The sequence below is a fragment of the Scleropages formosus genome, chromosome 18 (assembly GCF_900964775.1).
Source record: "Scleropages formosus chromosome 18, fSclFor1.1, whole genome shotgun sequence".
NCBI lineage: Eukaryota > Metazoa > Chordata > Actinopteri > Osteoglossiformes > Osteoglossidae > Scleropages > Scleropages formosus.
Genome location: NC_041823.1, coordinates 9,978,444 through 9,989,885, shown reverse-complemented (window position 1 = coordinate 9,989,885; position 11,442 = coordinate 9,978,444). Strand labels below are relative to the sequence as shown.

Below are 11,442 nucleotides of genomic sequence, written 5' to 3'. Positions count from 1 at the left end.
TATTATTCCAAAAATAAAAACTGAAACCTGCAAAGAAACCAGATGGTTACAGGACAGTTGAGCCCAGCTGTGACTTTGTGGCTATACACCTTGCAGGGAGCCATCCAAACATATGCTCTGAAAAGATTTCTTAACTATGGGCTGTGAGTCACAGGCTGGAATGGCTCTGTTCTTTTTTTTTTTTTTTTTTTTTTTTTTATTAAATAAACCAAAAGATTACTCAGTGATTGCCCATCTTGAAATGATTTCCTTCTATTGTTGTAGGTAGTTATTAAAGTGTAGTGGTGATGGTGAGGTCAAAGAAAACAATAGGCTAAGCAATAATGGGTCTAATTTACAACTCTCAAAGAAAAAAAAAATGATTTGAAAGTAAAATAAACATTACAATTACAAAAATTGTCAAAGGGTTGGTAAAACAAGAACTTGAGGGTTTTATGTTGGGTTTTGCCTTTTACCACTTTGCGAAATGAAATAACAGGTGCTCAAGTTAAGTAGCTCTTCCCCTTTATAAGGTAAACTGTACTTAAAGCAATTTGAAAATTATATAAGCCTTAGTGTAAGAGTTGAATTACGTAAGGTACTATAATCTGCGGACATGAAGTCACTATGGGTCCTCTGCATTTAAAATTAGTTTAGATATTGTCAAATGATTTTTGGTAAATTTAAGCGCAGCCTTAGTTTTATATATTTGTTTGATAGAGCTCCATTTCAGAGAGAGACGTGATTGTTATAGATTCATCATTATTTGATTGCATAATTATTTCCCAAACAGGCAGTGACAACAGAATTTGAAGTTACAATCTATGAAATATGTCCTTTGTTTTCTGATCATGTTTTCCCCATCTTCATGGGATAACCTTTCCATACAGTAAACTTTAGCTCACATAATATCTTTCGTGTTATATTGCACAACGAATCTCTGTAGTCAAACTGGTACTGTCAACACAAGCATGATTTTTTGGAAAATAAATGATATAACATTAAAGCATTTTGAAATCAGCAGCTGATTACATTTATTCCTTAAGTTTTTTGGTTGATATCCACAAACTCCATTTCCATCACAAATGATATAAAAAGCATGTAGTGGCTCTCATAGGTTTGATTTCTCGCCGAGCTGTTCTTTGCCAAATACTTTATTAGATGTGAAACCACATAGTAATATTATATTACATATGACGTACGACCTTTGACCTGCTGCCTACACATTGCCCAGAATTACAAAAGAAATCAATAGCTCTATCCTATCTAAAAAGGCTCCATCCTGAAGCTGGTTACGTTCAAGTTTTGAAACTACATTCACACAAAATGTACGAAAACACCACATAAAGTATGACGCCATAGTCCAGTAGCGCCTTGTACATCTCGAGCATCCACATGTGTATTTGTCCTTGTAAACAATTTTTTTTCCACTGAGCCTTTTCATTATTAAACTGCAACATCCTTTAAAGATCTCAGGCTATTGCTCATGTATTGAATTATATCTCTTCATACTTGGCCCGTTTGCTGACAAAAGACCTTCCTGTGTCACATTGTCCAGATTTAATGGGTTATTTGCGCTTTGCTTACATAGGGATACATAATGAACAGTGCATGTACGAATCCAACAGAGGAACCCAATTACGTTGCCCTTTCAGGCAACAATCGTTCAGTTGAACTTTGCTGCAGATAAGCGCTGAGGTCTGCACCAGTTTCTCTTACTAGGCTTTTTATCGCTGCTTTGATTTTGATGCATAAGCACCATTCGAATTGGAGAGGCACATGTAATCGCCCAAGATGCTGGCCCTGTTCATCTTGCCCAATTTTTTAACCGACCTGCATATTTTTTATTGTCTGACCATCAGCATTTTCTCAGCTGCCTGTCAAAGGCAAACACCTGGCGTGCAGGATGAAGTCTGCTCTGTGGGGATCACCTGCGCAGCCCGATTGTTGACCGTGATTTGTGGGGCCGAGCAGCTATTCGAGACCCATTACATTCGTCCTAAACATCCATTTCACTCTCTGTCATTTGTCTTGTGCTTTTGCAAACTCCACCGAGCATCCCTTTCGAAGCGCTAATGTTCCTCCCAGGTCATGTTTAAATAATGAGATTTGGGGTCTTTCGCACAAACTGTGAGAGATATTACTGGGGAGGGCCTGCCCAAGAGTGATGTACGTGAAACGAGCCATTTAAAATGTGATTTCTGCGTTGCCAGGCTGTTAAACTGCACAGTAGGAAGGAGTCCATTAGTTCTTAGCATTTTCAAGACTTACTGGCATTCTGCAAGCTAAATGTGGCAAGTGTGGTTAGCTTTCTTCCCACAGTGGACTGCTTCAAATTCTTCTGTAGGCGCCATGGACTATCGAACAGTTCTGGACACTGACAAATGCCTTCCTAAAAACACGTTGTGCCTGTAAATCCCACAGTATGTTATGGTAAAGTGATATGCTAGCTTGATTTATTCCCAAAAATTTAACACCGCTGCAGTGACTGCACACTGAGTCTAAATTGACTGTATACAATCAACAATATGGAACAAAAACCTAAAGAAAATGTATCATCTTTGTTTCAGCAAAATCGGTTGTTTGTATATTGCAATATTAGTTTTACAAATAAATTTTACACTGAATAGATAATAAATATATTTTGGGAACACAAAGTGCAAAGACAATGAAATGTAATTTGTTTCTATTTTTCTGTACAGGACATGGCCAGGGGTGCCTTATGAGGTGTACTCGTACTCCTCAGCGCTGCGGCGGCCGAAGTCCATCCAGCCCAGGTAATCTCTGTCTTGTATCCTATGGCTGCCACTCAGCCCGCTGGATCTGCTGTTCATTGTGGAGTTCCTGCGGGACAGTCCTGGTCAGAAAGAAACGCACAGCTGCTTAAAGATCTCTCCTCGTAGACCTGATAGTTTAGAAACTCTCACTGGAAGCACAAATGATAAGAGTGAGGTTGTCATTCACTGGACACGCTTGAAAAGAGACCAATGCTTGGAAAAGCTGGAAAAAAATGAAGACAAGGACTACCAGCAACCAGATGCATGGACTCAGTCACAACGACATTGGACACACCCCTTTCAACACTAGGCATAGAACATTCCAGAGGCACTCCATTTGTGTGGTCAAAAAGAGTCGATATTGACTCGACCACACTTAACAAGAGCAATGCGAAATATCTTTTGATGCTCAGATTCAGTCAGCTGGGCATGTCACTAGTGGCCCAGCAGGTGGTGCAGTGGCTAAACGACATTCTGAACAAAGTATTAAATACATCTGCTTGAGCATATACAGTATGTTCTTGACTGGGATTTCATCTGACTGTATTTTTGTCAGAAATCTATTTCTTCAAGCATGAGTGCGCCAGAAAAATACCTTGTGACCCATATTTTTCACCTTTTCAAAATAAAACACTCCTACTATTTGGCTCATGCTGTTGATGCTTATGCTGGTGAAGAGTTCTGCACATTTAGGCTACTTGGTTTTTTAAAAATCACGGCCTGTTCTGCATACAAGACTGAGTTATGCCTGACAGTAAAAGATGTGTTGATGCTTTATGCAGTATGGTTTTTAAAAATTATATTGATTATTTAAAATAACCACCGATAGGCCACAGTAGATCTCCACTTTACTCCTATACATTACCAGCACTGAATGGCATTTAGTGGAAATGCATTCAGAGGGGGTTTGGTTCACGGGAAAACCTCAAGAGAGAGAGTGTGTTGTAATATATATTTGGTGGTTTTTCGACTGCAGCGTACCGCTGTGTTGCGTGAACATAAAGTTAACATGAAGTTCTTGACCTTCTGTTGCCTAGTACAAGGTTTGAATTCCCAAGGTTATATACAGTGATGTAGCACTAGGAGAGGTCTGGTTCCAGGCAGGCAGAGGCAGCCAAAGCCTCCGCAGACACCTCCTACGCGGGCGTTGGTGGTGCGAAATCAATAGCTTGCATGCGCTCACTTAATAAGAGAAAACTTTGCTTGATCCAGCTATTGGAAGAAACCAGCAGGGCTCTGGTTTTTTTGTTCTTTTTTCGTGTTTTTGGCTGCATCAAAGCTCCTCCTCCATCTTTGCCTGTTCAGTACAGTGGCCCACAGTGCTCCTCCACCATGGACACTACGCCTGCATGTGAGAGGTAATACAGATTGGATGCATCTCCCCGGCTGTGGGATTTATACACTTCTTGTGAATAATTCACAAGCGACTGAAAGGCAAAGCTCTCGAAAAACAAGCCATTCAGCCATCTCCAGAGACTACATTGTCTTCTAGCGAGCGACTGCTACATTTTGGCCATGGATCTGTTTTTGCATTGGATTTCTTGGATGGAAAGCATAGGACTCACACTGATTTCTTCTGCAGCATTCAGACTCTTCTGCTGAAAGTCCTCACATCTCATTGTCTCATTGAGTACTATGGTATCTACATTTCTGATTGAACAGAGGGTTAAGAATGCAATTAAAATGTAATTAATTGAAGATATAATTTATTTATGCCAAAAGTGCGAGGTGAGTTGTGAATTTTTGACATTTTGAAACTAGGCGGGGGCACAGGGGTTGCAGAGTTGCGGGGTTGCGGAGGAGTCCTGCTCTCTGGCAGGTCTGGGGTTCGAATCTTACTTGGGGTGCCTTGTGGCGGACTGGTGTCCTGTCCTGGGTGTGTCCCCTCCCCCTCCAGCCCTGCACCCTGTGTTGCGGGGCTAGGCTCTGGTTTGCCGTGACCCCACTTGGGACAAGCAGCTTCAACCAGTGTGTGTGTGTGTATGTGTGTGATGTTGGCATGGCATCTGGGACTCTGGTTCCATTGTAACTGCAAGTATTCAAGTACAAAATTACAATGGAAGTAAGTCGATGGTCACAGCTAGTTTGGAAATTTCAGATGGAGAACAATTTTTAACCTCCAATCTGCCTAGTAAGTACTAAATTTAATAGTTCAAAGTTTGTATACTCTTAAAGCAAAGGGAAATGAAGACTCCCAGGAGGTGGTGGGGCTGCTGCCATTAGGTGTTCACCTGCATTTCTCATGTAGAGAACTTGACAAACTGAAGACACAGTGTCGACACCCACAAGAGCAGCACATGGATGAACCCAGAATGGCACCACCTTTTGGACCCTAAAGAGTTTTTACATTTTTTTCTGGTATTTCTGTTATCACTTCCCATTTCACAGTCTAAAGACTATCTGTAATGTTGAAGTTCCCTGATCAGTGCTGTGTATAATAAAATATAGGTTAGTATAGTTCTTTTCTGAATAAATATTCTGCAAATATGCAACACATCTAAACTGCTATATATGTATATATGTGTATATATGTATATATAATTGGTTTTTATTGACAATTAATGTAAAGTGGGACAGTCAGGTGAAACAGGAACTACAATATAAGCATACAACACAAGTGTGTTTAAATGTTAATCTGAAGCCTTCTAGATTCTAAACCTCATTACACCTCAGAACAAATTTGGTTTTATGTAATATTTGTCTGTTTGCAGTTTGTTCACATGGATCAAGGAGAGGCACATCAAGCTGGAGGTGGAGGGGCTCATATTGTATTGATGGAAATAGTGGGATGGAGCAGAGTTATAGGAAGAATGGCCTTTATTCTGAATATCAAAAGGCCATTGTTCTGGTCCTCTCATTCACAGCTGAAGAGGCTGCAGCTTGTTCACGGATGACTGTGAACGTAAGTTTACTAACTGCATTGGTTCCTCATTATCAGATGAGCACAATCTAAAAAAATGAGTCAATAAGATGTCATTCATACAAGAACTACGAATTAATGAATATTATTTGTCACATATTATGACGTATTAATTGGCTAAGAAGTTTGCACAAATTTGACTGAAGCAGAACTTTTAACAAATGAAATTATGCAATTTTAGCAGCAAACTGAAACTCTTAGTATAATTATAAATGCACTTTGAATTTGTGTTGATACATCATCTGCAGGTACTGGTCTGTGAAGTATATGTCAGTATATTTGTGTGTGTCAGCTTGTGTTTGTGTGTGTGTGTATATGTGTGTGTATGAGAGAGAGAGCTTTATGTTGCTTGGTTATATTAAGCAGCCCTCAGCAAAACGATATGTAGGAGCTGGAAGGAGGCACATCTTGTTCCTGGAGGGCTGGTGTACAGGAAGGTTCACGTTCAAACGGACCACTTAAGCACTCGTTCACACCAAGCGTTTCCTTAATGGCACCCGGTTGTAGGTAACAGAATTAATTGAATTCACTTTAGCTGTCTCTTCTGAAGCGGAAGTTGTTGTGCTGTTTCACAAGGCGGCAGCTCAACCGTAAATGGTGTCTGGAAATATCTGGCGGTTTGTTAAAAAGCTTTCAGTTAGGAAAAAGTGGGATTTTAACAGAATATTTAGAATAGGTATTGTTTTTTTAGTTTGACTGCCTTCAGATTGTCCTGGAAACATTTCTTAAAGTATCTTTATATATGGTGACAGGTTTTTCATGGGGTGTTTCCAAACACCAGCTACCGGTGCCCTCCCCCCCATATGAGGATCCGGACCCCCTGTGTTAAACATTGTGTGACCCACCAGGACCGGAAGCTCGGCAGCGGGCACTGACCTTTCCTGGACAGCAACCGGGCCAGGAGCTCACTCAGGGTGGCCCTCAGGTTCTCCTCCTCCTCCTCCTCCTCGGCAGGCCCCCGGCCCTGCTGCATGGCCTTCAGCGTGTCTCGCAGGGGCGTGGAGCGGGCGTGCCGGTCATGCTGGGCGAGCCCTAGCAGCGGGGAGTCCACCTGCGGTGAGGCGGGAAGGACCCCGCCCTGCGAGTGTGCGGGAGGGTGTCCCAGGCAGCTGCCAGAGAGGGCGGCCAGCAGTACACACACACAGACCCCGCTGTTCATCGCTGGCGGTGGGGGGTGGGCGGGGTGTATACACAGCGGTTAAGAGTCAGAGAAAACCACAGAGCTAAAGCATTATTACAACACTGTTGGAACACTGTGCCATATTACTACAGTATTTCAGCATCGCTCCTGCAGCGATGATCTTCACATCAAATGCTGATCCTGGTATCAGGAAAACTTTGTTGCACAGACACCAGGATTAGATACAAGATCTTGACACCTGGATGTTACAACTGCTGTTACATTTAATTGTGAGACACGCACATACACTGATGTACTTCCAATGTGTATATAGACACACACACATATATATACATATACATACAGTACATACATACACAGTATAGTACGGTACAGTATAGTAAGTATAGTATAGCAATGGCTTGTTAAAGATCATTAACATACTTATAGATTTAGTTTTACTGTTCACAAATAATTATTCTGATTTTGAATTCTTCTTTTCAGATTTTCTGTGCTTTTAAAAATATTCAGTGCTGAATAATATTAAAATCATCGCAACTAGTAACATCCATCTCGAAAACATTAATAATAAATTACCAGTCGCTTAATAATTCTTTTCCACGTTTCATTACCGTGGGGCCAATATATATTCTGTCAAATGATAATTATTAATTATTATTGAAACAGATGAACAGTTGTTCGGAGTGACCGTTGTGATCTTTCCGTATTAAATGTAAGAATACCATCATTCTGCATAGTGAAAGTGACGCAGAAAACGTCGCTATGTTGCGCTATTAAACCAACTTGTAGTCGTTAAAAACGAACATTTTCAGTCTGAAGCAATTCCTCGCTCGCGCGACGCCGATGGCGGGAACAATTGGCGCGTAATTGACGACGATGTTTGTTAGAGGACACGTACAGTTTCCACACACACACACACACACACACACACACACACACTTTGTCCCCGAGCGTTTTCCTATGTGAGCCACTTAAGAAAAACAGGATGATAGAGTCGAGCGCGGAAACATGAGGAGAAGAAGACACATGATTCATGCAGTACATCATCAATGTCTGTGTGAAGTAAAGCCTGAAGTAAATAAAGAGCCAAAGTGTCCCTGACAGGGAAAAGTGAGTGAAGACGGATCCAGTGCTGGACGTTATACATAAAAAAGTGCTATTAGGTCATATTGTTTCTATCAACTACACTGAAAACCTTGAATGCACAATGCTTATTAAATAGGAAAAAATGACATAATTTGCTGTACTGACATATGCATATTAATGAATGAAGTAATACAGTTGTTCCAAACTAGATATATGTATATTAGTGTACAATAATTAAAATGCAAATAGCAGATAAAATCTGAGCATTATGTTACTATCAACTTGAAAAAGCAAATGTACAGATGAGGATTTGGGCAGCTCCACCTGGACCTTACCTGCAGGACTCGGCTGGATATCCACAGTGAAGATGCTCTTGGTGAAGTGAGGATGAGGACAACTTGTTGAAGGTCTGAGCGGCCCTTATATACCCATGCTGGGGGGGTGCGAGTCCTGCCGTGCGCATAGGGCTGACGTATGAAAGGGAGGTGCTCGTGGGCTCAGACGCAGATTCATCACCCCTCCAGGGAGCAGGGGTTCAATGAGCTAACCCCCCTATCCCGAAACATATGTGATGTCAAATATCTGCTTCACAAAATTTGTGTCTTTCGATAATTGTCGCTTCCTCCTTCCCTGGGCAGCTCATGTTTAAAGATAAATCTCTGTTGCCCCCCCCCCGAAATATTTGAACATGTCTTTATTGCATTGGTACACGTAGTAGCAGTAAACGGCTCCCTAGACAAAATAATAATTATAATACCAGGAGTAAATCAGTCCTTTGCTATCACTCCCATAGACTCCGAGGAGACAAGAGGGAAAAGGAACCGTCCGGAAGCTTCTGACATTTCCTCATGGCTGCACTTGAATCATTTTTGATAAGCCTTATCTAGAGAGACTCTTTTGTACAGCGTGGTGGGATTTCCCTGCACTCCTTGGCTGTTTTACATGGTTATTCCTCCTAAGCAAACAGTAGCTGTTCAGGGAGTGGCTCTGAATGTCAGAAGCAGTGGACTGCCCTTTAGAGTAAAATTACTTCTAATCCCATGAAGATTGCACTCTCACTGTCTGGGATGCATAAATCTGCTGTTCTGTTTAACATTACAGGAACCACTGAAATGTTTCTCTTTTGTGATTGTGGCCACTGGAGCAAAATGAGACCCATATCCATGACTGTTGTTCATCAGTACAGGAAGCCTCTGTTTTGGTGCTGAAAGTTTAGATGCAATGTTCATGAACCTCTCACAGCTCTCTCTCATGCTGAAAGTTGAAGAGCTCATTTTCCAGTTCAGGGGATTCAACTGATTAAATTAATGAGATTTACATTTGATTAAGGTAATTAGCCAATTATGTAGAAAAGGGAAATAGGCATATATACCAGCCCAATGTAGAGCCGATGACTTTACTGTCACTTCAGGATAAGTAAATGTATTTTTGCTCCATTTCCATCAACCACTTGCCCAGAGCCTCTCCAGGAAGCACAGGGCTGAGGCAGAGTACAACCTGGACAGGGTGCCATTCTGTCACAGTGCACTCACACACAGGCACATATCATTCAATATTCAAACACACGTACACACATTATGGGCAATTTAGAGCCACCAATGCACCTAAAACACATGTCTTTGGACTGTGGGAGGGAACCAGAGCACCTGGAGGAAACCCCTGTGAACACAGAAAGAACATGTCAACTCCACACAGACTGAGCCAGATCTGAAGCCACATTGGAACCCAAAGCCCAGGAGCTGCGGCGCCACAGAAAATCCAACAATCCAATTTGCAAAGAGATTATTATATTATATTATTTTATAATTATTATATATTATTATATGAGCCAATCATATTTAATTCATTCTTTTATCATTAGAAGAAGTGCACCTAGAGGCCAGCCCCAACAGAGGGGTTTGGCCAGGAAAACACTTTTCTAGAACACAGACTGGGCGCCACAGTCCAGATCAAGTGATCGTGAACTGGTTAGCAGCATTGGATTGGATGTCTCGATAGCCCACTGCGATGCAGCTTCACAAATCTGACGGGTGCCTGCAGGTCACCGGCTGACAACAGTGAGGGTCATACCTCTACTTGGTAGCAAAATCAGCAGGACGTCATCAGGAGGAGCGCAAGGTGGCCCCCTTCGGCTTCCTTGTTGGTGTGGAATCAGTGCAGACAGCAGGGTCTAATGCAGAACTGGAGACAACTAATATCGGGGGAAACACGGAGAAGAAACAAACAACACAGAACCTCAGCAGGTGTGATGTCTGTTTAGAACTCCAAGGGAAATGTGTTCAAATAACAATCTGTTGTTCTTGTCTTGTTCCGCATTTATGTCACTTTGGATGAACCGATGAGACAATATTCTAAATTATTATTTTTGGTAGAATGCATTATTGTTAAACAAATGTGAAGCACATTTATGTGACTTTAAAAACATAAGTGCAGCTGAAATAACAACCAAGGCCTGAATCTGCATTGTTTTCTTCGGCTAAATAGAGCTGTGATCAAATTTACTGGCTCCCCAAATGATTTTAACCATATCTCGTAAAATGAAGAAATGGAAAATATATGCACTCATAATAGCTCTGACTTTACCAGGGCCATAACCTTTGACTAACCAAACTACTAGGAGTTCTAGACAAATATCTGCGGGAACAAATCAGACATTTTTGAAAACTGAGGGAGACAGTCACCTCTCCTGTTGTGCATATGGTTTTTACAATAAATTCAAAACATCAATTAGTTATAATATTACTAATAATATATTTGCAGTGATATTGCCCCTTTATTTTTCCTTTGATCTGAAACACTTGGAACGATAATCTTCAGGTACATTGAATCTACTGTCAAAGACAGACATAAAGGCTGATTGAAATTTTCACATGTTCATTTCTGCAAAGGAGTACTGAAACTACATTTCATATTTGCTCATTTGTGAGCTACAGAAAAGAACTGATCAGGCTCTACAATGAGATGTTTACTCATACACTCACACACTGGTACACAAAAGATAATGATTATTTACTGGTTTGTCATACCTTCTTATATTGCAGCCAACAATATAAGGGCATAAAATCCAGAAAAAATCTGAAGGGAAATGTGGCAACTCTTGTATTATTTGCAAGCGACACGTTAACTACAAGGCAACACGAGTGTTGATGTTGCCGAACACCATTAGAATTGATAGAGAACAGCGGTAGAGAAGAAGGATGTTTGAATGCTGAAGATGACAGGGCCACAAATGTGTTATACTTGAACACCACTGTTAAAGGAGCCCTTGAAAAGCACGTTTTGAATGTTGTTATCTATTGTTATGAAGTGCTGTCATCTATTCATACAAAACATAATTATTAATAATTCGGCCTCCATCGACAGTAACTGCTCATCGCTGCCAGTGACCTTCTGCATAATTGGCTATTACAAAATCTCAGCACGCAGCAGACATTCAAGGAACATCGTGGGTGATGGCATGTGCTTGACGGGGTTCTTTCAAACACGCTTTGTATTCGCACGGTTGTGCTTTCCGTAGTCCGGCACTTAACGCAAACCCA

At 41.2% G+C, this 11,442-nt stretch overlaps 1 protein-coding gene across 1 annotated transcript; it reads right to left on the bottom strand.

Annotated features, from left to right (window-relative positions):
* Nucleotides 1-1,058: 1,058 nt before the first annotated feature.
* Nucleotides 1,059-8,271, bottom strand: ccka (cholecystokinin a). The gene is made up of 3 exons (XM_018762881.2): nucleotides 8,239-8,271; nucleotides 6,553-6,837; nucleotides 1,059-2,836 (listed from the first exon to the last, which is right to left on the bottom strand). Exons 2-3 carry the CDS (start codon nucleotides 6,833-6,835, stop codon nucleotides 2,700-2,702), a joined length of 420 nt encoding a protein of 139 aa, XP_018618397.1. The 5' UTR covers nucleotides 6,836-6,837; nucleotides 8,239-8,271; the 3' UTR covers nucleotides 1,059-2,699.
* Between the last annotated feature and the right edge of the window lie 3,171 nt (nucleotides 8,272-11,442).

What these genes read in the sequence shown, in the direction of transcription:
- ccka (XM_018762881.2), bottom strand. Translation starts at nt 6,835, where the DNA reads ATGAACAGCGGGGTCTGTGTGTGTGTACTGCTGGCCGCCCTCTCTGGC. An exon ending in CCGGTTGCTGTCCAGGAAAG is followed by an intron (nt 2,837 to 6,552) that starts GTCAGTGCCCGC and finishes CTTTCTGACCAG; the next exon opens with GACTGTCCCGCAGGAACTCC.